This window comes from Musa acuminata, chromosome BXJ3-8 (assembly GCF_036884655.1).
Source record: "Musa acuminata AAA Group cultivar baxijiao chromosome BXJ3-8, Cavendish_Baxijiao_AAA, whole genome shotgun sequence".
NCBI classification, from domain to species: Eukaryota; Viridiplantae; Streptophyta; class Magnoliopsida; order Zingiberales; family Musaceae; genus Musa; species Musa acuminata.
Genome location: NC_088356.1, coordinates 39,909,003 through 39,936,897, shown reverse-complemented (window position 1 = coordinate 39,936,897; position 27,895 = coordinate 39,909,003). Strand labels below are relative to the sequence as shown.

Sequence of the window (27,895 nt, the reverse complement as noted above, 5' to 3'; positions counted from 1 at the left end):
AGAATGCTTTGGGATATCCAAGCTGTTGAGTCAATATCGACTGATGGGTCCATTAATGGAAGCCTGAGATGTGAGATTCTAATATGGGAATTAAATGTCCAGGAAAGTTTTTTTTTTATTCATAATATCATGCATCAACCAAGCAAAATGATCTCCGATTTAGATTCATCGTGATCGATTTCTTTTACTTCAGATAGAACCTCGTTTTCTTTCTTCTCTCTCTCCTCCTCCTACATTGACAGCACAAAGTTGTGAGAGATTGCATGTACCAGCAAGGAAGTAATATATACAGAATGAACAAACTGCAAGAAATATATTAACAATATCTACTAATCATTAGATTAGAGCCAATAGACTAATCTCAACCTGCATCTTTTAAGTTTTGCAAGAACCATAAGCCCAAATGCTTAAGAACAGCCACACTGCTAATTGTTGCCTAATGATTTATCTTTAGATTGAAGATTTGGCACTAAATGTTAGTCGACAAAAGGAAATCTAACTCCATAAATACATGTACTTTCTGTGGTCCTCAGCTCCAAATATGTAAAAGGCAGATCAAAACATAAGCCTGCAAGTTCAGCCAAGATCATCAATGGCTGTATCCTGTTGTTGGGTTTAGACGATAAGCACAGAAACAAGGTTTGATTCAGTGGCACGGCACTCTGTCTGTCACAAATCACCAAGATTAACAGAATCTGAGACATGAAGAAGCCATTGGATTCTGAACCATATCGGATCTAAAGCCACCACAATTTCTCAGTAGAGTCATTGTTTGTAGCACGAGCTGCACATTTTTACAGAATCTGAGAGACATGAAGAAGCCATTGGATTCTGAACCATATCGGATCTAAAGCCACCACAATTTCTCATTAGAGTCGTCGGTTGTAGTTCGAGCTGCACATTTTCTTCTTAGTATGTAGAAGCCGCGGAGTAGCTCTTCATCGACCGTCACCATCTAAACCAAAGTGACCAAAAATAAAAAAGAAATAATAAACGAATTCGTAAGCACCATTAGAGCAGCTTGTCAACTCAGATGAACATGGCTGAAGAACTGCTAAAACTTTGCCTTCCCATATCACATTGATGTCATCTCATGTTACAACACTCAGGTTTCCCTGACTGCAACTTGTCCCACATGCATGTCATTTGCCTCGGAGACTGGTAGTGTGCAGTGTAGTAATCATCTACGCATCCGAACTGACAGAACTTGAGACTGTGTATATATTCAACTGCTTTGGAGTGATTGAACTGCTCAACCCACATGCCCATGCTCACATCTTCCATTTTAAACAACTGCATCAATTTGAAAAACCTCTCATCATAATGTACAATCATCTGTCTAAATCTATGTATTCTATGTATCAAGGAACAACAAACAAGCTTTTGTTGTTCATACACGTCGGAAGAAATAGAGATCCTTAAAAAATAAAAAAGCAACAAGCGACAGAAAACAATCTGGTAAACTTAGTGAGCTTAATGATAAGATCTAATACCGTTCAAAATGGTGCATCGGAAGTCATCTTTCACTGAGAATATGGTTGCAAAGGTTGCCTTGACTCATTAATATCACTAATCGTGATGCTACGGTTAACGATATAAGTTGCTTACCCTTGAGAAAAAGAACAAATATGCTTACCCTTAATTTGTGTTTCTCAAATTCAGATACGATGAAGCGTGCAATGTCAGTAGACAAAACATATCCAGGACCATTTGCATATGGTGGATAGTCTTCTTCAGGCCATTCCTGTGACGAAGGGTCATAATCACTCAGCACAACGATCGCATTGTATCGGCTAACATTCAAATTGGAGTAACAAAATATAGATACATTGTAATGTCTAAAACGTTACATACCCAACCAGACTGATTATATGTTGGCTAGCGTAAGATGATCAGACCACAAAGGTATACATTGTCTTTGGAAAAACTTATGATACATACATACAATACAATATCACATGGTGATCATATAAATAAAAGAATAAATGACAGTTATAAATTTGTGCAACCATAAAACATGGCATCTCATGCCCTTGAGTAGTTTAAGATCATCATTGAGGGCTCAGATTTAGCATACCATGGTTCAGCCAAACATTAAATTACAACTTCAAATCAGAAGATGCCAGTAATGTGATATTGCGATATCCTATCATGATTATGAAATGGATAACTAAATATGCATACTAAAATAAATTTAGAAAGTCAGGTCTTTATGTCCATGTATCATAGTCTCAATCCTACCTGAATGTACAACCGAGTTTTTAAATTACTTGAGCTATGTGTAACCTGTATTTAATCTTTCATATTTTCAATTGATCGAACGAAATTCTTCCATTGATATCAGTTCCATTCATCCCAGCATGAATGGAATTGAGTCATCATATGGCCTGTTTTGTGTTTGCAAATGCCTAATCTTGTTAGTTTTCGCATTGATATAGTTTAGTTTTAACTGGATCTACTTTAGTTTTAACTGGAAGACGAGCTGGACCTGAAAGTAAATGCATTGGACCCATTTTATTTCACTATCCAAAGCCCTAATCTTGTATCCCTTTAGATTGATGGCACAGACACCTGAATTGACCCATCATCACCACTATCAACCTATATATTTGCTCATTTTTATCTTTTTCGCACTTAGCATTCAGCAGCCTTCTTGCATGTCAAAATCAAAGAGAAAATGTTCAATGCCACTAAAAGTTGAACATCATGGTGTCATCAGGGTTTTAGAAGTTGGCCGGTTCAAAACACAATCTGGCCTCTTTCCTGCCAAACCAGGTGCGAGCGCACATGAAAAAAGATAAAAAGAGAATCCTAAACGAAGATATACAAACTGTATGGAAGCAGAGCAATTCAGCCAATTAACTTCAGGATCGGCTAATCTGATTGATCTGTGAACAGGCAACGTGACAAATCCCAATCGCATTTTTTATGAAGAACCAATCCCGGTTTAAAAAATTGTTGCATATATAACGGGTAATAGCAAAAGAAAATTTTATTTGAACATTAATCTAATCGAAACCAATTTTAATTCTTCAATTGACGGCATGTTGGATAAAATCATATACTTCTCTTTCCAATTGGTCTACATATCATGTGGAAATCAACAAAACATTTTATATTCTTCCTCAACAAATTAGATCACATAAGACAGCCAGCCTTAAAAGAATTGCTTAGTTACTTCAGTAAGTTCATAGTTCAAAAGAAATTGCATGTTAGTACTAACGTCACTTGACACAAAAAAATTAGGGTAGCAGGAACCACCCAGCAGACAACAAGAAAGATTCCGATTCCTCCCATCAATTAAGCACAGCAGCTAAAGAAAAGTATATAACTATGTCCACCCTTTATGAAGCAGGATTCAATCAGCATAAATTCTACTTGTGCAAAATGTGCATAACCTCAACGTGAAGACAGAACAGAGGTATGATACTGCATATAAGATTATAAAGGAGTTTCTATAATACTTGAATTTTGTCATTTATGCATAACAATGCATATGATAAGAAGACCATGGACACCACGGTTCTAGTCATATACGAGAAGAGCTTCCAATTATTTACCTCATATGTTACAGCCCATTTCCCTTCTCGCAATGGCTTGTGGTGGTAATTTATGTTACCCACATACAGGCTTTTATTGCTGGGGACTTTCTTGACTTCATTCATGACCGCATCAACTCTAACAAAGGTATCATCATCACACTTCATTATATAACGAGCAGAAACAGTACGAACCTGTTGGAGCAAAGAAAAAAAGGAGCATACCAGAAAAGACCTTGGATTTGAAAAACAATGACTAGGACCAAAAATATTTAGAGCAAGCAAATAAGTTATAAAGCAAAGCAAATTATAGTTAATACCCCATATTCGCATAACGCAACAGTCTTGAGAACGACAAGATCATAGCTATCCATAAAAGGCACTATAACAATGTCACCAAAGAACTCTGCCTCTTTCTTCAGCTCAATAATCACTTCCTTCCTTGGGTGCTGTTCAGATGAAGATTCTGTTAGTTTACATAACTCAATCGGAAAGAACATAGTAAGTGTAGGGCACCATAGCTTGAAACTTTACCAGAGCAACAAAAAATCGAGCCACCATATTAGATGATTCTCTAACTGTACGCATCCATGACTTCCTGACAGCCATACGCTCTGCAAAATGGGTGCCTGCAGAAAGGATTCCAATGAAAAGTTCTACAGATCCATCAGGTATCGGCGGGACCTGCCATTCTGCAGACAAATCTAGATTCCTTTGTGAAGAAAAGCTAGGATGAGATGTGGGCAATGAACCAGCAATAATGGATTGGACATGTAGGTCCCCATTCACCAAAAGGCCAGTGGCATCCTCAAGAACAAAACTCTACAAACAATAATTTAAACCATAAAATTATCTCCAGCACAACGTTGAAGCCAAATCTATCAGTTGTGGGGCTATTGCAACAGAGACTTACAGTGCGATAAGGAAAAGAGGTCACGTGTCGCCCATCAACATTGACATGATAACCTTCCAATCCAGCACTTAAAGTTAGAACAAAGAGCTTTTCTTCTACGAATGGGTATGGCCAATCAATAAAAACCTTCTTCGTCCGACCAATCAAACGGTTTAACCACCATGCTGTCTTCGACTCCTCCTTGTCGTCGCCATCATTGATCCACTTTTCACACTTCACTAGTCCGTCGACTGAAACAGTGTCAGCACACAACACAAAATTCAATCAATGATCATTGAAAAAACGAAACAGCAAACATGAATAAACTTCATTAAAAAAAAAAACATAAGCTACTTAAAAAGTGAAACTTTACACTCTCAAAAGCTTTTCTTTTCCTTTGAAACTGTCACTGATATTGAATTCTAGAATGCTACCTCTGAAATCGATAGGAATAGAATTGCACATCTATTTCACTCATAATAATATCCCACTAAATTTATTCAAAAATTAGAAAAAATTGTATCTGTTTAGTTTTAGTTAACACTATGGCATGTCAAAGATTTAGTAGAATACTGCGTATAGGTTAACCCATTAGGAAGACGAATGATGTGATGTCCAACTATTGTACTACAAAGACGCATTTGATGAGTTGGAGATTAATCTTTTTAGCCAATTTTGGATCAATTTCAGATTCAACCCATCGACTTATCAAAGGGGTTAGCTACAGGTGAAAGCTTTGGTAACCCACCGGTTTCCTCGTTGTCCGTCGACTTCCAACCCTCGCACCGTTGGGCCGATCCCCACTGCATGCGGTAGCACGTGTTCTGCTCGATCACTGGTTTCCCGCTCCAGTCTCCCTTCAGCCGAGGGTTGAGATGGAGGATCCTGGGAGGGTCTTCCCCGTCCACCGTCTTGAGCCCCTGCAGCTCCATCATGAACTGCGACACCATGATCGCCTGCTCCCCTTCGTTCAAGGTCCTAATCTTCGGGTCATGCTCCGCATGGGCCCGGTACGGCTTCGCAACCAGGGTGATGTGCGATCCCAATGTCAGCCCACACGGGAGCACCATCACCATCCCCAGCTCCAGGAATTTCTCCCCGGAGAGCACGATCGACTGCGGGCATCTCTCCTCCGTCCGGTTCTCGTCCTCCACCGAAGCTGATCCCGCCACAGACATCGCCTTTAGCTCCTCCAACAGCTTCCGCCCCACCTCCCACGCGTCCCTCGCAGCCTTGTGGAGTCCGGAGAACGGCCCGCGGCCGCCGGCGGTGGGGTCAAGCGGCCGGAAATCAAGTCCCGCGACGACCAGCGGTCGCGGGAGGTCGGAGGGGAGACGGAGGCCTGCGGGGCCACCGGCCAAGCCGGGGAGGCGGTGCGGCCGCTGGGAAGGGCGGAGAGGCGCGAGACGATCCTCGGCGCCGAGGTGTAGTGGGCGGCTCACGGCGTTGGCGGAGGACGAGGAGAAGGCCGAGGGGTGCCAGCGGGAAAGGAATGGGAGCTCGTATACGAAGACGAAGGCGACATAGAGGAGAGCAGCGGCGAAGAGGGCCTGGAGTGTCCGTTTCCGGCCGAGCGACAGCGCCGCCTCCAGCTTCGCCGATCTCCTCATCATCGTCGTCGCCTCCACTCCTCCAAAGTAAGGAATCGAGGGGTTCTCCGACGGAAACCCCACCCAATACTTTTTCTTGAGTCGATACAGATAAAGACTCGTTAGGAAGACGAAGGCGGAGGAAGTGAGGGAGAGAAGTGAGTGAAAGGGAAAGGCGAAAGGACGCAGTTTTGGAGGTCGGTGTGTCGATGGAGGCGTTTTATAGTTAACACCCGCCTTAATTAATTCATTTACTGTGGTTATGATTTGTTGGGTGGATTAGTACCAACAATTTTTATTATGATAAAATTACACAAATATCCCTCTAAATTGTCGATTTTTTTATTTATCCTCTAAATTTAATATAAGGCGGTTTTCTTAGAAAATATTTTAAATTTTGGGTGCAGTATCTTTTGATTTTTCTCAAACTATACCCCTTAATTCAAAAAAATCTTAAATTATCCTCCTTCTCCACCTCTTTTTCATAGTCATCATCATCACGGTTGATCGTCGTGTCAGACCCAACATTGCCTCTTGTTACTTACATCGCTTTTCTCATCTCTCTTACGTCCTGTATTGCCTCCTTGACCCTTTGTCCTGTCAAAATTACTACTCGTAATTCTTATAAAAAAAAAGAAGTTGTGTTGTACCTCCTCTTCCTTCGTACAAGAGCCAGTAGAGGGTCGATGGTAACTCTCGTGCCCTTCCTTCCTTACGTGAGGGTTGCAGGTGACAACTTCGACCAGGTAAAAGAAATGAGAGGTGTTACAAGGCATAAGGGTGACGATAAAGACAATGTAAAACAACCATGTACGGAGAAGAAAACAACAATAGAATAGAACGGAGGAGGAGAGATAATTTGGATAATTTTTGAATTATAAGATATTTGAGAATAATTATTTGAGAAATACATAAAATAAAAAATATTTATTAAAAAATCACTCTTTAATATATATAATATTAAATATTTTACCTTTTAAATATTTTTTTAAAAAAATATATTAAATTATGTGATGCTCACACGTATACTTAAAAGTGAAACTCATCATTTATATAATAATCTACTAATAATCAGATGTCTCAACAAAAATAATTAATATTATATGTATATGATGTATTAAAATTTGAAATTGTATAGATATGTCATTTCCAAACTGTACAAACATAAATATATGAATGAAAACAAATCTACTCGTTCGTGTTTTGTGTCGTTATAGTTTGGTGCGGAGGATTAGCAATGAGTATTAATCGGGATGATGACGGACGTAAGGGGTACGTTTGGGTATAGATTCCGGAGGAGGAAGGAGGAAGGCGGTTTTCCGGGACCCACGCGAACCCCACGTGACACTGAGAACATTCCAAATGGGTCAATTAATGCGTGCGTAAGCCCGAGTACGAGACAAAAGTCCTCTTCCTCCCTTCGCGCACGTTCTGTTGTGCCCAGTCGCGTTTGGTGGGGACTCGAATCCGACCCGAAATCTTCTCGATCATGCGAGATCGATTGCACGAATCTCTTCGTATCATTAAACTTCATAAGATCGATAGTATTTGATTCGCTGATTCTTGAAATTTCAAATCCACATTTATATTTTTGTTCATTTTAGGATTTTTGATCTTCTTGTTTATGAAAATTTCAAGTTTCAAAACCTCTGCTGCACGATTCGATCAGATCCTCATCGAGAAGGCTTCATGATAGTGGAGAAGAAAATAAAAAGATCCTAATTGTAAGTGGTAATAATGATAATAATGACCATAATAAAGTCTTATTTATAATATATGCTATCTATATCAAAATTGGAAAGGTTTCATAAAAATGATGATGATGACCACTATAATTTGTTCTTTTCATCTTCATCAAATTTCATTGTTTGTACAGCCTAACTTGGTTGACCTATTTATTGCATGAGTTGAATTCTATCTACAAAGGTTGACTCACTTGTCTTTTGGTGGCAGAGAACCAATATCCCTATATTTCCTTGGAACATATTACATCATAAAAACTTCATTGTATTGTCACTCCAGAAACAACCAAGAATATGATCCCTTTTAACTGATGGAGATAAAAAGTTTTGACTCTCTTTGAACATCTGTTTGACACATTCCATCTCAAGATGATCTTTCATGATAAAAAAAAAATGAAACATTTGTTTTCTCTCTCTTGGTTTCACTGGCTATGAAGAAAGATGCTTATGAATTGTACCCAAACTTATATGTTTATTAAAATAGATAGATAGATAGATTGTTAAGATTCTATAATTTATCATATAATATAGATTCTTTGGGATAGATTGAGCTTCATGTGGTTGTTTGCAAACCTTGATCATTGGTTTACTACAGCCATGAGTTAAACTATCAAGAAGAAGCTGTTCTAGAATCTTGAAATGCCATGTTTCACCCTTTTGTCACATGAACTCTGTGCCTCAAGTACAAAGACCCTCTGCTGCCAAAGATCATCTTCAGCACCTCATTGTCTGGATTTGTTTTCACTACTCTCTCTCTCTCTCTCTCTCTCTCTCTCTCTCTCTCTCTTAATGATGGGATGGTAGGAGCAGATGGCCAAGGAAAAGCAGCTCATGGAAGCCAATTTTTTCCCACTGTTGGAAGGTTGTCAGCAGACAGCAACTCAACCTTGTTGCAAGCAGGATGGCTTTGCCTAAAGATATCCTTAGCATATAGTAGCCCTGTAGGTGTTCTAAAAAATTCTGAAGCTTAACTTGTGCTTCTCAATTTCTAGTTTCAAAGGATTGGAAGAAACACTAATTGGTGGGCAGTGTTCATTGGATCATAAATTATTAACATCCTTCCCTACTTTAAAATTGCAATGGGAATGCTATGCTAATGTTTTATTTGATTTTTATATGATCATTTATATTACATTAGATAAACTGAAATATTTTAATTAGTTTCACATCGAAAATGGATAAGATTAGAATTGACGTATAAATATTTAATGAGTGTACTATTATTCTAAATAATTTCATCAGCTAATTAATTCATTAAATTATTCTTCTCATACATATTGTATAATTCTATTTCAATAATTGGGTGGTGTTGATGGTTTCCTAAACATTGTCCTATTTAATAGGCTTGGATGAGAATCTTAATCATGCAACTAACACAGCTCTAACTTCTAACTTTGATTGAGACCACTCACCTAACTTTAAATAAACCAATAACGTGGCGTCTTTTATTGGGCATCACAATATTTAGGTGAGAGAGTCTTAACTACCTCAACTTATTTTGCAACTGACACGCGTCGGCAGTTCACTGCCTTCTCACAGCGCTCTTTTCATGCTGACTCCACAGCGGATCCAGTCGTTCGCAGGTCTTTCCCTTCCGCTACCTACTGTTTCGGACACACTAATAATTACAAGACTTTGCTTCCCCACATACGTCTTAGATGTCTACCTACCTGCCTCGTAATTGCAGGAACGGGTTTCCTTGTGGGTCCCGCTCCAACAGTCACAGATTTATCCAATGGATGGACAGGTGAGTTTTCGAGTACCCACCCGGCGTGTAGTGCCGCTATATAAGCTCTCCTCGTGCCGAGAAAAGCATCGACCTATCGACCCACCCGCCGAACCATGGCGACATCCTTCCGCCTCCTCTCCGCCGCCGCCCTCCTGCTCTTCGCCGCTGCCGCTGTCTCCGCTGACGAGGTGCACGATGCGCTCCCCACGTACGGGCTCCCCTCGGGGCTCCTCCCCGACTCGGTGAAGAGCTACTCGCTCGCCGCGAACGGTGAGTTCGTGGTGGAGCTCGAGGCGCCGTGCTACGTCCAGTTCTCCCACCTCGTCTACTATGAGAAGACCATCCGGGGGAAGCTCTCCTACGGCGCCATCTCCGATCTCTCCGGCATCCAGGCGAAGAAGCTCTTCATCTGGGTCTCCATCACCGACATCGAGGCCCACCCCGCCGATGGAACCATCGAGTTCAAGGTCGGCTTCCTCTCCGAGTCACTCTCGGAGAAGCAGTTCGAGAGCGTCCCGCACTGCAAGGCCAAGGCTTCCGCCCGCCCCGGCTTCTTCCCTGAAGAGTTGCTCCCCCTTCCCGTTTCGGAGGTCGGATCCCTTCCTTGTCGATTTCTCTTCTATTTCCCTTTTGATTCGAGAATAAACCCTAAAATTTGGTTGGTCGTGGAGCGACAGTACTAAGCAAAAGAGACAGTTATAGATATCTATTTTACAGGCTAATTATAGATTACCCCTGGAATTAATTACTTTAACATTCTGATCCCTACACTTGAAAAGTTATATTGAGATACGGGTACAAAGCAAAACATCCCTCGTCTTTGCTGACGGATATATACGACGGTGTTTCTGTAACTCGACAGTGTGAGGAGAAATAGGAATCCTAATGTAACTTTTGAAAGGATAGATACCAAGATGCTAAAGGTAACTAGCCCTTCTTTTGTATCTCCCTACTACATGGTTCTTTTCACTCAAAGTCCCCTCTTAAAACACTCGTTTGCCCTGTTATAGACATCCTATGAATTGTGTGACAATAAGGAAGAAAGGTGTGCAACGGAAGCCTTAAGTGAAAGAATGAAAAGAAAGTTGATACGGAGGCCTACTCCTCCGAGAGACCAAATGCTCCCTTAATGGTTGAGAAAAGATGAAAATTTTAGCTCACATCAGCAAATATCAACTCGGGCATTTGTGTAGATGTCTTACTTTAGGAGTGTATAGGAGCTATCATCAACCTTGAGCTTCTTTATGCATGCAAATTGCAACAATCGTAATATGCAAGAGAGTTCTCTTCAGCAGGTATAGGAAAATCCTGCTTATATGTTGGAAGGGTCAGACTCCTTCCCCTTTTGTTCATCTATTTCAATAGCAAGATGCCACGTAGGTGGCTGCAATTTATGGGCCACCGGTCAAAATTTGATGATACTGTTTTGAACAATTGTGGATATACTAGCTATGGTCGTGATGTGATGATTATAAATTTTTATGCTATGACATGCAATTCTCTAGTCTTCTATTCGTGGTTCGTCATCAGCTACCCATTGTTTCAATGTTTATCAAGTTTATTCATTTTTTATGTATATATGCTCCTGCAAAGTTGCCTATTCGTGTTTATGTCCCTCCCAAATATTATTCTGCAACAGTGATGCAAAGGGCCAATTTTGTCGTTTCATATCATGATAGAGCTGTTTTAATTTTGTTGTAACACCTGTTAATCGAAGGGGGTACTGATGCACAAAAGAATTAGTTCTCAGAGGACATTGGTGCAAAATGACATGTTGCTGCGATTATGCATACGCAGGCAATTTTGCAGAGTTGTACATGTTGATAACCTAAGTTTGATTTATGGTAAAATTAGTTCTTCAAACTTGTCCATGAGCTTGATGCCTAACCCAGGCATGATCTTGAATTCCTTCACTTGTATCCTGGTGTTTCTGTGAGTATATTATGAATCACTCTCCTTGAAAAGAATTCACTTGTATCCAGAGCTACTTGACCGGCTTGGAAATTAACAAGGTATGATAGTAGACTCTTCGACTAATATTCTATTCCAGATATGAAACATCTTTTGAGAAACTATTGTAAAGGCTTCGAGAATATTTGTACTATACAATGACAAATTAAGGGACCATCCCACTCCTAAGCTTATCCAGTGTCCTTTTCTTGACCTCACTATTCATTGCAAGTGCCTGTTTCACTATTTGGCATGACCAATTGCTTTCTTCAGTGTGTCACTGCAAGGAGAGACCCTCTGCTACTGTCATCTTTATCATCTCTAAGATTCAATTTGATTCTGTTTGGTTTTCTTGGAACTTCTTCCTGGACGATCTTTTCTTTTTGTCTTAAAACAGATTAAGAAATTGAGAACAGAACTCAAAAACTGCTAGTTACCTATGCTTTGGGTAATTGTATGGCATGAATCCTTTCACTGGTGGGCCCTTTCATATGACCTGTTCTTAATATATAACTATCTGTATATGTCGTCTTAGTTTACTTTGCTGTATAGAACTTGATATTTTGGATTATTATGTTAAAATTGGCCATGTTTTATCGTTGTTATCCGTGTGACTATATTATGTACATCTTATATACTAAATATAAGAGTTTTTCTTTCCATTTCTTCAGAGGCCAAGCAGAGCATATAACATGCTTGATACTCTTTTTCCTTGGGTCCTTTAGTGCCTACATTCAACCAGTCTGCTTTTTCTGCAAATTTTTTCATTTATATCAAGATCAATTTATGTTTTTTAACTTTCTATTCTTATGGTGATTGTTTCCCTTTGTAGGATCACTACCTTGTATTATATACTTCGAGATGACATAATCTTGTGAAAAACACAGGCTTACGAGATCATGCAATTAGCAAGTTTTCCATATATTCTCTGAAGCATACAGCTCATGTTTCAAAGTCTTAACACTTTTTCCTTGCATTCAGATTCTTAGGTTAGGTTATCTTTTGGGGTATATGTTTAGTGCAGCAAACTGTTCTAGTCTTATGTCAAGCTTTGCTGCCACCATAGTTATCCAATTTTCTTGAATTTTAAGTGCAGCCCTGTTTTTTGTGGAGGATCAATTCCTCGCTGGGAATCCGTTCGGGTTATCTAAACATCCTTTATAGTCTCTTGCAAAAAAAGGGGACATCGAGGTTGCTAATTGTTGTTTATCATCCAAAATCCAATTTGCCATTGTTATTTTATGATAGTTTAAGCAGTTAATATTTAGTAATTTTATCTAGCCGCCAAATGCCGTGATTATGCTTTTTTTGCTTGGTATCGTATAACTTTTTTCTAACATCTACCTCATTTTTTCATGTTCAATAATTCTTGTGATCAGTGAGTTCATCAGTTAACATCAGGTGCATGCTGGCAGAAGTATTCTATCGGAACAAAAAAAAGCTAACTTAATTTTCTTCTTGCTGGGATTGATCAAAGGTTTTTCTTTTTCAGGTTTAAGTGCAAGAATCACAGTCGAAGTCGTCATCCATCCACCAGTCTTCTGTAGAAATTGAATTCTGTATTTTGGTAATAAGGTGAATTGTAATGTGCTATAAAGACGATGTAATTTCTTGTATGTGTTCGTGGAACGACTGCTCTATATTCCAAATTTCAAACCTTTTCATTGTCACAAAAAAATGTCCAAGTAAAAACTAAGAAGCTTAGTATTCGTAGCCCTCTCTTTCTTTACTATTGACAATCCCTTCACCTTTATATATATATATATACTTATATATCTCAAAATATTTAAATTATCCTTATTGGTATAAAAAAATTATGGTTATCAGCAACTAATTAGATTTAAAAATAAAAACTTAAATAGTTAAATTTATCGGATTATTCTTATCAATTATAAAAATAAAAACTTAAATAACCAAGAATTTTGCTAAAAAGTATTTGTACGAGAACACTTATTTTCCCCAAAAAAAAACCTTTGAAAAAATATTTTAAATATCTAATCCCTTTTAAATATTTAATATGGTCTCATCCCAACATTAAAAGTCTTTTTGAATTATTTTATTTTTTCCATTAAAAAAAGAAAATAAATAAAACAAGCAAGAAACAATGAAGCACAATAAAACCTTCCGCTAGCTCAAGACATAGCTTGGAAGACTCGTTTGGTATCTTCTCGCGGGGCTAAGCGGCGGCGGCGGCGGCGGCGGCAGTGGCAGTGAGGAACGATGTCTCGCCAAGCGTCGAAGCTGGTCGGATCCCTGGCCTCCAAGATCTTCGCGAACCCCACGCCCGTCGTCCCCTCCTCCCCGCTATCCCGCCACTTCGCGGCGGCGCCCCCTGCGCCGGCGGTCTTTGTCGACAAGAACACCCGCGTCATCTGCCAGGGCATCACCGGAAAGAACGGCACCTTCCACAGCGAGCAGGCCATCGAGTACGGCACCAAGATGGTGAGCCCGCCGCCTGAACCCTCCTCTTCTTCTGGAAAGGGCTTGGTGTGGATTACTGTTGCCTTCTTGATGTCTTCTGTGGGCCTTGTTGTTTTCTTGGCGTCTTCCGTGGACTTTTGTCGTGTCGGACCTGTATCTTGAGTTCCGGTTTCCTCGTCCTTGCCAAAAGATCTGCTTATTTCATCTGCTCTAGTCAGTTCGATGTGCGTTTCATCTTTATGGTTGGGTTGCTTATTTCGATTCTAATTGATCTTTCTGTTGGGGTGTGGGTTTCGTGAATGACTTATAATTATTGATGCGTAACCCTTGTTGAGGTGTAACCCTTTTGCGAGCGGGGGTTATATGTGTTTCCTTTAGAATTGGGGATCTATTTGCTGGAAGTCAATGTTCTTAGAGAACAATATGACTAATCTTTTGAAGACGAGCGAAACGTTGTTTCTTGAGGCTAATATATTTGGTACGAGGGGATTCGAGTGAGTTGTTTGTCGAGGAAACATCTTTAATGAGAAAGAAAGATAAGGAGGTTCCACCAGAGTTCTTGGAGGATAGGAATCCCATGTAGGAAAGATGGCTTGTCTGCCCCCTGTTTCCTCCCTCTTATACGTTGCTTTGTTGTTATATTTCTGTCCCTATGGTATCACAATTGTGATCTGCAATATTAGTTGCTGAACATTTTCAACCTTAATATAAGCATTAAGAGATGGGAACATTTTAAAGAAAATCTAAGGTACATTGTAAGATATTTCACATTGTTGAGTGAAACAACAACAGGAAGCCATAAGGGCTCAACTATATCATGCTGTCGAATATAAAGATACGTTATTAAGAATCTCGGAAAACTAGAAAAGAAAATGGATCATGGGATTTTTAAATCCCCATATGGATCCACATCGGTTTGTTCTGAGGTTGTATCCATCTGGTCCTGAAGCTTTTTGAGGGTCATCCCTTGGCCTGACTCTGCTAGAAGTTGAACTTAACTGATCATAACCTGTTTCATTTTATTTGGCTGACTTCAACCAGTTCCATCAGAGTCTGGCCAATTTTTAATCATTTTCTACTCGTTCTGATCACTTCAATCAGTGTGCCAGCCACTGATTATTCATAATCTCAATCATTTAAAACAATCAACCGTTTCAGCTAGTTTTGACTGTTTCTTGCCAGTCCCTGTTGAGATAATTTCCTGCCCATCGTAGTTGAATTCTATTAGATCTCCTGATTTCCGTCGGTCTGCAGCCAATCTTAAATATTTCACAGTTTATTTTTGCCTATTCTGACCGATATTATGTTAATCTTAAATACAATGACTGATACTGTACTTGATGATAATCTTAAAAACCTTGCAAATCAAGAGATAAGATTCACTTTTTTCCGTCGGTCTGCAGCCAATCTTAAATATTTCACAGTTTATTTTTGCCTATTCTGACCGATGTTATGTTAATCTTAAATACAATGACTGATACTGTACTTGATGATAATCTTAAAAACCTTGCAAATCAAGAGATAAGATTCACTTTTTTAGTGTCATCATGTCGGGTCAATCTTATTGTAGCAAGAGCCCGATGCTTTGTTGAAATTTAAAATGCGCAATCAAATAGGCACGCAGTAATGTATGCTTGCCGGATACGGTTCATGGCTTGGACACACAAGTGCAATTATACCTACTTTCTGGTAGCTTATTCTTTTCTTCAGGTGGTCCTAATTGGTAGAAATTTTGATTTATTCTGTGGTAATGATGTAGAGTCTCAGACCTTTGAAGTGTAGTTGCAAAAAAAGACCAATTTCTGCTATGTACTTGCCCTTTTCTATCATTTTGTGAGGTAGCTGGATCATGGAATCTTCTTTTTTTTTTCCCCCAAGATTCTTTTCGTTCCTTTTCTTCTTTTCACAATAAGTTTTGCTGTTCTGTAAATATGATAAAACATAAATGATGTTTTGTCTTTATTGAGAAAGGATGGTTAACTTTGTTTTGAGAATTTATTCTCTTTGGTTTAGGTTGGCGGAGTGACACCCAAGAAAGGTGGAACAGAACACTTAGGTCTTCCAGTATTCAATACTGTTTCTGAAGCGAAGGCTGAAACAAAGGCTAATGCATCAGTTATTTATGTTCCCCCACCATTTGCTGCTGCCGCAATTATGGAGGCATTGGAAGCTGAGTTAGATCTTGTTGTATGCGTTACCGAAGGAATTCCTCAGCATGACATGGTATCTATCATATTGTTATTGCTCCTATTTATTTGTCTTGTACACATGCTTTATCTTATTTCTTATTTTTGTTACTTCAAGTAAAAGTTAGTGATATGTACATGAATTAGCATAAAATATCTCATGTTTTGTTTTTGTAGCCCTTCATTTTAATATAGCTTAGTAAAAGAAAACAGAAGTGTAGGAAGTGTACAATGATTAAAGGGCTACTTTCTTGGTGGCACCCCTAGTTATGGAATCGTCATTCTGAATTGTGAGGGAACCAGAAAAAAAAAAAAAAGAATACAACCAACGAGAATCGGGTGAAAAATGAAACCATACCTACCTCTATGTGAAATTCCCTTCAACATTCTCCTCCGGCTTTAGCTCCTACTAGAGGTTGCAGCAGTTAGTGAAGCCACATGTGAGGCAGCAGCTGGAAGCTTTTGAAACCGTCACTATGAAACTAATGCCTCTTTATTCAAATGGTGTATGTCTTGGTTAATTATTATCCAAGTTGGACCAGTCTGACTCTGTTACAGGAAATGTTGGTTGAATATATTTATCAGAGTTGCCGAATGCAGACTGAAACCCCTCTAATCTGGCTACTGCTGTGTGTATGCTTGAGGATTTCCATTAAAATTAGTACAGAACTGTTGAAATTAAAATGGTGCATTGAGCATTCTGGTAAAGCATGTTTTATAATACCAGCACATCCACCAGTCTGATTATTGACTAATATGAGACTTGTAAACAAAAGATAAATGTTTGATTGAAACCTCTGAAGGAGTTGGGAAGCCATAGAAATAAAAGATTTTCAGAGAGAGAAAATGGAGAGAAGTTTCAAATTGAGAAAAGCAATAAAGATGGAATCTATTTTTCTTTTGCTGCAAACAAGCACATCCTCATGATTATGGTTTGTTTGACTGTTTTAATTTTTACCTTTGGTTCAGTTCCCACGCCACAAGTAACATTAGTGGTCTCCAAATTGTTTCACTATCGTGGTTTAGATAGATAGTTCAATGTGCTGCGTACTTTGTGGGTTTTGATGTTATCTGAGAAATTGATATGTATTTTGATGATATTCTATACTTGTGAATTCCCAATGGCATTTGAATGTTAGGTGCGAGTAAAAGCTGCACTTGACAAGCAGTCAAAAACTCGATTGATTGGACCTAATTGCCCTGGCATCATCAAGCCTGGAGAATGCAAAATTGGAATAATGCCTGGATATATCCACAAGCCAGGACGAGTTGGGATTGTTTCTCGATCTGGTACCTTGACTTATGAAGCGGTATGGTAGTTTCTTATTCTAAATGTAAAACATCAAGGACATCTTGTTTGGTAAATACGATTTTATCTTCTAATTGCAGGTCTTTCAAACAACTGCTGTTGGTCTAGGACAGTCCACTTGTGTAGGAATTGGTGGAGACCCCTTCAATGGAACAAATTTTGTTGATTGCCTAAGAAAATTCCTTGAAGATCCTCAGACTGAAGGTAACCCGAGGGCCTGGCAGAAACTTGTAGTGGCTTCTTGATTATATACTTATCGGATTCATGAATTCTGAGTTGTACGCTACATTATCCTGTTAAGGTAGTCTTGTTGTAATTTTTTTTTGTATTAAACTGTTGCTTCTTTTACCAAATCCTGGGCACAAGGGAGCTGCATTTTCTAACATACAATTGTTGTTATTGATCTAAACACCATGTGAAAAATTTATCTACTTCTATTTCGTTTAGAGGAGACCACTTGGATTCCGTATATGTGCCCATGGTATTAATTGGACAGTTATTATCTGAACCAAATATTTCAAACAAAAATAACCTCGACTTCTGAGCAAAACAAACATGTTTTATTATGTCAAAAATTAAGCGTCTGGTGAATGTTACTGAAGCAATGGTTACCTGTTGGTTGTTTGTGTTTGTTACTTGTGTGTGACTAGCTAAAGTGCATGTGCACATGTACATATGCCTACTGAAAGATTTGAAGTAATTATGACTCTGTCAAGGTTATTTATATAATTTTATAGAAATTTTATTTACACACTGTAAAATATTGATACATGAACATGTATTTACATTATATTCTGCTTGATGATTTTGCAACTGTTTGGATTTTTCCTTTTAGCAGTTGTGTGTAAATAGTTCTTCTACTAGAACCAACGCCCCTCTTGTGTGGTTGGAACTTTAATATGTGCCTTGCAAGCATGTGATATCGTAGTCTTCTACTAATGCTGCCTGTATGACTTGCATTTTAGGTATTGTTCTTATAGGAGAGATTGGAGGAACTGCAGAAGAGGATGCTGCTGCACTAATACAGGCATGTAAAAGTAGCGATTGCATTTATACACAAACCATGACATTAATGTATCATGAGTGATCCTGTATGTGTTGACATTGGCATAGTCGAGTAATATGAATTCTGTATGTCTGGAAACCTAATGCTAGTTCATGCTCAAGTGCATCCTTAGATTAGTGGTGATATGTGTATTTCAACAAATTGTTCTAGCGGTTAGAGTTATTACCATTATTCTTGTATCATGTGTATTTTTTTGCGTCTTTTTAGAAACCATATTTATTGTTATTTGTTGTAATCGAGAAACATTTCATTGTCAATATATAAGCTGCACAGACGTTCAAATGATTCTTGTGATTAATAAGGACCATGCTTCATAAGCATGTCGAATGGAATACTGCCTCTTTGTTAATTTACATGTTTTTCTTGTTTTGCATGCCCACATGATCGTTATGTAGTTATTCCTTGTATGTTGCTTTGCTTGTTACTCTAGGGGTATTTTATTCATAGATTAATGTCAGATATTTTCATATATCAAGATGCATATGCATGCCAACAGACTTGTTATATAACGTCCAACACATTCCTTGTCCTGAAAATTCTTGAATATAGCAGTGACAGTTAACCTGATTAAATTCACTGTTAAATTGGTCCAACCTACGCGAAGCCCAATGCATCAATTTATTTTGTCATCATGCATGGTCTGAATTAGCAAATTATACGAATATTAGGTTGCATTTTAATTTTATATTGTAAGTTCTGGTAGTGAGAGCAATTCATGATAATGTTGTTTATTGGTTATATGCACTAAATAGTTACTTTCCAAGCTTGTGATCTCTTGGTATGTCTTGTATCTTCTGAGTTATTGGTTGTAGTCTCAATTCATATTTGTATTGCCAGTATGTCTGTTCTGCAGTTGTAATCAGCATATGTAATGATCATATGAAAATTAAGGTAACAAGCAACCAATAACAAGTTGTTGTGAATTCCAAGATGCTCATATTTACTTTATAGTTTGTGATATGATTGATGTAAACAAAAAAGTAAGAAAAACAATATGATTGATGTATGTTTTATATTGTTTTCCTTCTGAAATAACAGGAAAGTAAAACTGAGAAGCCAGTTGTTGCATTTATAGCTGGACTTACAGCACCACCAGGTCGCCGTATGGGTCATGCTGGAGGTGTGTACATCATCTCCTATGTAACTTTAAGCTATTTTCCTGCTACAAATGTGTTATTTGCAAGTGTCAGAGAACATAATTTCTGACATTAACACAAGGCTAGTTATGATTTGGACCATAAGTCATGACGTATTTTTTCTTGGTCTTATTGCTTTCACTTACTAACATCTGTTTTTCTTTTTTTGTTTATTAAGCAAGCAGTTTTATTCTACACTGGAGTGGCTTCCATAACCGACTGTATATATACACATGTAGCTCTTCTAGCACACACATACCGTGCCGTAAATATAATAGTCTTCAAAAGTTCCCTGTTACTATGTGTATCTTACGCACACATCAAAGAAACTTTGTCCTTTTAAAATTTTATATTTCTAATCACCAACCTTTTGAAGATCAATGCCTTCTGAAAATACTGTGTTTGAAGATGACAAATAGTAGCAGCTAACATGGATTTCCTCATATCGTCCACCGATAGATCAGACCAACTGGGACACTACGGCTTTGTTGTTGTGCACCAATAGCTTAGACCCCATAATTGACAAGGGAGCAGTGCAGTTCCTGTTCTAAATATGTTTCTCCGTCTGCTGAACACACACACTCATGGGACTTATGCTGAAGCAAGATTTCTTCTTTTGTAAACCTATACTGTGTTAACAGCTACACTTTTCTGACAATTAAGTATCGGCTCTTCAAGCTCTCACTGAATTAAGTGCACAACAAAATTACTTTCTATTAGTTACCATTAATTGATATAAGTCATGCATTTCTTGATAGCTTTCTCTTATGGCTGGTGCAGCAATTGTGTCTGGTGGGAAGGGTACAGCACAAGATAAAATCAAAACCCTCCGAGAGGCAGGTGTAACGGTGGTAGAGTCCCCAGCCAAGATCGGTGTAGCTATGCTCGATGTTTTTAAGCAACGGCGTCTTGTAGATTAAGTCACACTAACTAAGCTGCGCATCATTGCTGCTTTAAGTATTCTTAATTTAAATGTCTGGATGTGCGGTCAACAGAGCCATCATCTCAAATTTTTTTCCCCACACAGTTGTTAATTTTGGTCATTTGATCGATTGCTTTTTTTTCTTATTTTTTTTTGCCCCAAGGTCTGTTCAATAATGACAAAACTGTACACACACCTTATGTTTTGCTTCCGAATTGAATTTCCAGTATTAATGCTGGGTTCTGTTTTCTGGTCTACAAAGATGGTATGCTTCCATGATTGTTCTTAGGGTTAAAGTCTATATTAATCATTGTGGTTTTAGTCATGGATTATTTAATTTTTTATGATTTTTTATATCTAAAATAATTTTTATAGTTTTAAAAACGTAACATGTAAGTTTTTCTTTTGAGTTAACAGACATTAGAATATGTGATATGTTAATTTATAATAAATTATTAATATAATGATACGTATAATTTAAGTTAAAAAAAATAAGATTCATTTTAATTCTTGTGATTTTGGTTTTGGTCATAGATCACGTAAATTTTTATGATTTATTTATATTTAATATATATATATATATCTAAGATTATATGTTACGTTTTAAAAAATGTAAGGGTTATTTTAGATACGAGTGAATCGTAAAGACTTAAGTGATCCATGATAAAAATGAGGTTAAAATAAATTTTAATATATTTTTAATTTTAAATTATATATTATTATATTAATGATTTAATATATGATTTTAATGTCTATTAATTCAAACTTGATGAAAAGAATTTATATATTATATTTTTTAAAATATAAAAATTATTTTAGATATGAGTAAACTATAAAAATTTAAGAGCGATCTATAATTAAAATAAGAAGAGTTAAAATAAGTCTAATTTCTCCGTTAACCTTTATTTATGTCTTCCCAATAAATCATATTTATTAACTCAGCATAGGACTTCCCAATAAATCATATTTATTAAGCAAAAAAAAGAGGGAAACGGAAGAAAGATATGTGATCTTATTACATACAATTTAAAGGACATTATATGTAGATAGCAATGATTCAAGGGCTTATGTGTAAACGTTCACCAAATTATTACCTCCCGTCCATCCTTTCCTTCCTTCCCCCGTCGTCTCCGATCTCTTCCTAGGGTTTCCAGGGGGCTCATGGCAAGTACCTTTCGATCTCTTCTGATTCCTCTTCTCTTCGCCCTTAACATGCGATCGATTCTTTTTTCTCTTCTGGTTTGCTCCGTGGCTGATTTGATTCTTTTTTTTTTTCCCAAAGGAAATTATTTGATCTTGCTGTGGTACCAGAAGTGGTGTAATCTTGGATATCTAGGTCGATCTGTTGCTTTCTTGAGCATCTTGAACGTTTGTTTCTTGAATTATGCGAACTTCATGGGCAGATGCAGTTGCGACGGCCGACAGCTCGGCGGCCGCGACTAGCGCTTCCCCCAGCAACGTTGCCGCCGTCTCCGTCGCGCCCTCTCGCGGTGGTGGCCGTGCTGCCTACGTCCCTCCCCATCTCCGCAACCGTCAGTCGTCTTCTGAGTCCCCCGCGCCGTCTCCTGCCGCGGGTCCTTCGGGTGCTGGACAGCCGCCTGCCTTCGCTGCCCCCTCTCCTGCTGGTGGAAGCCGCTGGGGCGGTGGCCCCATCCGTGACGTCGGTCGTCCTGGTTCCGCCGGAGGCAGAGGTGGAGGCGGTGGCCGACACTCAAGAATTGGTGGGTGGGACCGGAGGGAGCGCGAGGCTAACCCTTTTTCTAACGATGATGATACGACTGAAGCCGATTTTGATAGTCAGGAGACTTCCGGGATCAATTTTGATGCCTACGAGGACATCCCTGTCGAGACCAGCGGTGAGAATGTGCCCCCGCCTGTAAACACATTCGCCGAGATTGATTTGGGTGATGCACTGAATGAGAATATTAGACGGTGCAAGTATGTGAAGCCAACCCCTGTCCAGCGTCATGCAATCCCAATTTCCCTTGGAGGGAGGGATCTCATGGCCTGTGCTCAGACTGGGTCTGGAAAGACTGCGGCTTTCTGCTTCCCGATAATAAGTGGGATCATGAGAGGGCCATCTGGACCAAGGCAAAGGGGATCAAGAACCGTCTATCCTCTCGCACTGATTTTGTCGCCTACCCGCGAGCTCTCTGTCCAAGTATGCTTCAGCCTTAAATTTTCTTTAATCCTTTTTATGTGGACACCCTGTCTTTTTCGGTGGTTCCATGATGATTAATATTTTTCTTATGTATATATGTACTTTTTATTTTATTGGTGTCTGTTTTTGGTACCTTAGATACATGAGGAGGCTAGGAAATTTGCTTATCAGACTGGTGTCAGGGTGGTTGTTGCTTATGGTGGAGCTCCAATCAATCAGCAGGTACTTATTTCATCTTTTGTGTTAAAGATTTGCCTATGCTGTTCTACTGTCTGATTGTTATCACTCCAAGGCTTACTAATCATAGATAACAAGTGTTCACACTGTTGTTTCTTTCTGAAATTTATGTGTGTGTTCATTTATTCCTCGAATAAAAAAAATAAGATTTGATATATTCGATGAAGTTTGAATCACACTGATTCCTTTAGGGTAACTTACCAATTTAAAAAATCTTTGCACAAGGATCACCTAATCATGATCTACTGGAAAGTGTATGGTAGCCATAATTAGTCAAATGAAATCATCTGAACGAGGTAGAACTTATTTGTCTTCACAAAAATGGGTCCCTTTTTTATTGGTTGATATTTTAGTTGGTCAGACAAGGTCCTTATTAGGTCCTAAAGGTCCCATATTGACATACTATGGGACAACAAAAATACGCAAGTGTTGAGTACTTGCGTACTATAGGAAGTAGACAACTGGAAGATGAGGTTAAGGGAAGTGGGATCAAACATACTGAGAGAAAGAAAGGAAAGGGTAGAAAAGGACAACACACAGTGAGGAGAAGAATAAGATGACTGATTTTTTAACACATACGTGAAAATGTGGCTTTAAGTGCTTTTCTTCCCTGTACATGATCACAAATTAATGTTCGTGATGATATTTGGTGCTAATTCTCAAATAGAGCTTCCTATTCAATTATTTTATATCAGACTTGCCTTTTCTCATTAAACATAAATATTGTTGGGTAACAAGGGACATTAGGTATCATTTCTTTTTTCCTGTCATCATTCATCCGGGATGTGCCTCTTTCACTGATCATACATATTTGCAGTTGCGGGACTTGGAAAGGGGTGTTGAGATTCTTGTGGCAACTCCTGGCCGTCTGGTAGATTTGCTTGAGCGAGCTCGAGTGTCATTGCAACATATTAGATATTTGGCACTAGATGAGGCCGATAGAATGCTTGATATGGGCTTTGAGCCACAAATTAGGAGAATTGTTGAACAAATGGACATGCCTCCACGAGGTCAAAGGCAGACTATGCTGTTCAGTGCCACATTTCCAAAGGAGATACAGGTTGGCTTTCCTCTTTGTTAAACAATGATTTGTCCAGGCACCAAGTCATGGTGATCTTTTATGTTTATTGTGAATGTGTTCTTGTTATACATGGCGATCATCTGTAGTTTGGGTTGGTGCTAAACTTTGTTACACATTAAGAATTTAGTTTTTGATTCAGATGCTCAACGTGACAGAAATTTGCACTGCAGAGTATTTCCATAGTCTTCAGGACACATTTGCATGATATTCTTTTTCAAATACTTTTTACTGAAATTGTATATCTCACAAAATTTATGTGATAATGTAAACTCAATTTCATGAGAAAAATATTAATTATGTCATTACATTAGGAGTAAAGTTCTGTATATGCATTGTATCTGTAGTTTTATTATATTTTAAATACTTTCATGATATGGAAGCATTGCTGGTGGTTTTCATTGCTGGATAGATAATTTGTTTTAGGTAAAAAGGACAGAGCAGTTAGGAATAATCGCTTTTTAATGGTTTGGTAACTAACTTTATGGACAATGTGGAGGGAGCAATGAAAAGTTACTGGGTTATAAAAGAGTTAGCACATTTGTTATTAAAAATATCTTTGACCTAGAATTGCTTGATAGGAGGTGATAATTCAGAGTAGAATGAAATTATTTATACAGTTTTGATGGAAGAGATTGTAAGATAGAGTAAATTCAATATTAGCTGCAATTTGGAACTCCCATGTTGATGTCACATGATTGGAGAGTTTAGCACAAATTACGATTACTTAATGGAACTTGTTCTGTATAAATGTGTTTGTCGGTCATTGGTTTATTTCCTGGATCTTCAGCCTTGCCATGTGTTTCTTGTTGGCCTATATTGTTTCTCCTTTCTTGTCTTTAGCAATTATTGAGCTCTAAAATATATTTTCACTGTAAGGTTACTAAGGTTTCTTGTTGACCTATACCATCATGCTGTTCCCATTTTCTTTAAGCAATTATTTGAATATGCTTACAGTGACAAATCTAATTTACACAGAGATTGGCTTCTGATTTTCTTAATAATTACATCTTTCTCGCTGTTGGAAGAGTTGGTTCTAGTACTGATTTGATTGTCCAGAGAGTGGAGTTTGTACCTGAGTCAGACAAAAGAAGCTACCTTATGGACCTTCTTCATGGCCAAAGAGATACTGGCGTCCATGGAAAGGTAAGGCAAAGCCTGTTTCAAAGGTATTTTTTGGCTCTACCAACTTCTGTCAACTTATGCTTTAGTGTTTATTTTGTGTACAAGGTATAAGGTCCTTGGGTCGCCTTTGTTTCTGTAAATATATTCCTTGGTGATGTTTTATGGTTCCATAAATCTGTTTTTTATAATGATTGAATTTTCACTTTAATCGCCACAGCAAGCACTCACTTTGGTCTTTGTGGAGACAAAAAGAGGAGCTGATTCATTGGAACACTGGCTGTGTATGAATGGGTTTCCTGCAACTACTATTCATGGGGATAGGACTCAGCAGGTAGGTAAATCTATTATTACTTGAAAGATCAAGTTAATTTGTCTTGTTAGCTCAGTTTTTTTTTTTTTTTTAGATGTCTCATTTGTCCTGCCTTTGATCCAGTAAGTGTCTTTACTGTCTTTATTGCCTGTCTTTATGTATATATATATATATATATATATATGTATATATATACATATATATATGTATATATATACATATATATATGTATATGTATGAATATATATATACATATATACATATATACATATATACATATATACATACATATACATATATACATATATACATATACATATATACATATATACATATACATATATATATACATATATACATATACATATATACATATATATATATATAGTTTGATTATGAGAATTGTTGCATGTTGATACAGCATATGGTATATACTAGGTGGTCTACCGAGTGAACAAATATATGTGGCTGCATAAGCTGCTAACTAAAGACTATAGTGTCTCATCTATTTTCAACCTCCAAAGATGTCAAAATCTGATCCTTGTGATTGACCTTTATGAAGTTTCTTTACTAAGTTTCGTTTCATAAAAGGAAGCCAAATTTTGAGCTTTTATCATTTCTTTACTGATTGGTTCTCGTGTTTAACAAATTGGGGAATTAAACTTTTGTATGAATCTCAACAAATTGAATATCCTCCTGTTTGAAATTAATCATGAAAATAACTGAAGAGGACATCCAAGTTGATCATGATCTGATAACATATCAGTTACCTTTTGTGTGTTGGCGTAACTCTAGTTTTCTGACTAATGATATTGATTTGGCTAATTATGCTGAGGGGTTGATGGATGATATGACATGCAATTTTAAAATACAGATTATTGTCCATGAGATGTCGAACTTAAAATATGTAAAAAAGTATGCATGCACTATCGATGGGCGTGAACCTTCTTACAGGCGAACTGACTGATATTGTGCTCCATGTTGGGATTTACAACAGTTGTTCCAGAAGTATAAACTGCTGCTCACTTGAAATTATTGCATGCTACCACAATAAATCTTCACTATGGTTCTTTCTTGTTATGTTTTTGTTTTGGGAAGTGTTTTATTGACAAATTGTATGTGCACTTTTAGGAAAGAGAGCATGCTCTGAGATCTTTTAAGAGTGGCGCAACTCCGATTCTAGTTGCAACTGACGTAGCAGCCCGTGGGCTGGACATACCCCATGTGGCACATGTTATAAATTTTGATCTCCCCAATGATATCGACGACTATGTACACCGTATTGGAAGGACCGGCAGAGCTGGAAAGACAGGTAGAGCCACTGCTTTCTTCAACGAGAGCAATTCATCTTTGGCAAGGGCATTGACAGAACTTATGCAAGAATCAAACCAGGAGGTGCCAGATTGGCTTGCTCGCTTTTCCACAGCTCATTCTTATGGTGGCAGTGGAAGACACCGGAGAACCGGTGGAGCCCGCTTTGGTGGTCGTGACTTCAGGAGAGACTCCACCTTTAGCAGGGGTGGCGGTGGAGATTACGGATATGGAGGAGGGTCCTATGGGGCATCCTCAGGATACAGTGGCAGTTCAGTGGCGACAAGCGCCTGGGATTAGTGTCCGTATAGTTCTCCAACCAGCTTAGCTTTAGTCCTCCTTTCTTTCTAGGAAGATATTTTTGATAGGCTTCTACACGATATAGGATTCATGTAGTTGGTAATTTTCTCCCGGCCATGTTTTCTGCTCATTCACTATTCTCCCCTCTAATTGGTTCCCCACTGCAGGGCTTATCCTCACTACAATTAACCAATTAATTGTTAGATTTCGTCGGTAGGGCTTATCCTCGGTTTCTTAATTGTTGTTTGTTTCTCTTTCTGTTTTGGGCTGTGTTTGTCAGGTGGTAAGCGAGAGAGAGAGGTGGGGGGGGGTTTGTTTTTTCTTTAATGATTCCTTTTGATTGAACTTTGTATAAAGCAACTAATAAGTGCCGGGGGGAGGTAATATGAGGGAAAGTGGTGGCATGCAAGAGAGTTGGAAACCATAAGTGTGTGTTCATGATAGATGGTGTTATTGTTAGAATTAGTTTAGGAAAAACTTTTATGAAAAGGAGCTTTAGAATGTCCTTTGGGAGGACTCGTGCTAAAGTTTTTATGGCGTTATTGTTTCTCACGGTCGAATGCATGCCTTGCCTGAGAAATGTGTATGTAGTAAGATGTTGGCTAGGTGGTGTAGAGGATTGATTCATCATCTGCAGCATTTGCCAGTCATCCTGTAAATCCAACAAGTATTGATTAAAAGGTGAAACCCCCAAACAAATAAAAGAAACCAACATGTGCTAATTTGGCAAGCAGAAACCAAACATTTTCATCAATCATGGGATTGAATTGCCCACCCACTTATTTTAAGTGTACCAAATAATAATTACGCGATGTGGCAATTAAGACAAAATAATCCTTATCCCCTTTTCTAAATTGCACCTCACAGGACAACAACCGAACATTCGAATGCA

The 27,895-nt window shown here is 38.3% G+C and overlaps 4 protein-coding genes across 6 annotated transcripts; 3 read left to right on the top strand and 1 right to left on the bottom strand.

Annotated features, from left to right (window-relative positions):
* Positions 1–314: 314 nt before the first annotated feature.
* Positions 315–6,189, bottom strand: LOC135646247 (hydroxyproline O-galactosyltransferase GALT6-like). Its single transcript, XM_065165588.1, has 7 exons — positions 5,180–6,189; positions 4,453–4,682; positions 4,074–4,361; positions 3,860–3,988; positions 3,561–3,734; positions 1,637–1,744; positions 315–1,293 (listed from the first exon to the last, which is right to left on the bottom strand). The coding sequence occupies exons 1-7, from the start codon at positions 6,042–6,044 to the stop codon at positions 1,087–1,089; spliced, it is 2,001 nt and encodes a 666-aa protein (XP_065021660.1). The 5' UTR covers positions 6,045–6,189; the 3' UTR covers positions 315–1,086.
* A 3,374-nt stretch (positions 6,190–9,563) lies between these two features.
* On the top strand, positions 9,564–13,097 carry LOC103994642 (uncharacterized). 2 transcript variants are annotated; one of them, XM_065165243.1, is made up of 3 exons: positions 9,575–10,081; positions 12,821–12,842; positions 12,934–13,097. In XM_065165243.1, exons 1-2 carry the CDS (start codon positions 9,605–9,607, stop codon positions 12,821–12,823), a joined length of 480 nt encoding a protein of 159 aa, XP_065021315.1. In that variant the 5' UTR covers positions 9,575–9,604; the 3' UTR covers positions 12,824–12,842; positions 12,934–13,097. The 2 variants fall into 2 exon arrangements, with proteins under 2 accessions (XP_009413309.1, XP_065021315.1); XM_009415034.3 differs by lacking the exon at positions 12,821–12,842 and having other exon boundaries at positions 9,564–10,081.
* A 481-nt stretch (positions 13,098–13,578) lies between these two features.
* On the top strand, positions 13,579–20,731 carry LOC103994643 (succinate--CoA ligase [ADP-forming] subunit alpha, mitochondrial). Its single transcript, XM_009415035.3, has 7 exons — positions 13,579–13,883; positions 15,876–16,085; positions 17,188–17,358; positions 17,438–17,561; positions 18,323–18,384; positions 19,462–19,543; positions 20,340–20,731. The coding sequence occupies exons 1-7, from the start codon at positions 13,662–13,664 to the stop codon at positions 20,477–20,479; spliced, it is 1,011 nt and encodes a 336-aa protein (XP_009413310.1). The 5' UTR covers positions 13,579–13,661; the 3' UTR covers positions 20,480–20,731.
* An 821-nt stretch (positions 20,732–21,552) lies between these two features.
* On the top strand, positions 21,553–27,241 carry LOC103994644 (DEAD-box ATP-dependent RNA helicase 37). 2 transcript variants are annotated; one of them, XM_009415036.3, is made up of 7 exons: positions 21,553–21,645; positions 21,764–22,642; positions 22,781–22,864; positions 23,697–23,939; positions 24,936–25,103; positions 25,300–25,413; positions 26,524–27,241. In XM_009415036.3, the coding sequence occupies exons 2-7, from the start codon at positions 21,866–21,868 to the stop codon at positions 27,001–27,003; spliced, it is 1,866 nt and encodes a 621-aa protein (XP_009413311.2). In that variant the 5' UTR covers positions 21,553–21,645; positions 21,764–21,865; the 3' UTR covers positions 27,004–27,241. The 2 variants fall into 2 exon arrangements, with proteins under 2 accessions (XP_009413311.2, XP_009413313.2); XM_009415038.3 differs by having other exon boundaries at positions 21,628–21,649; positions 21,885–22,642.
* The last annotated feature ends 654 nt before the right edge of the window (positions 27,242–27,895 follow it).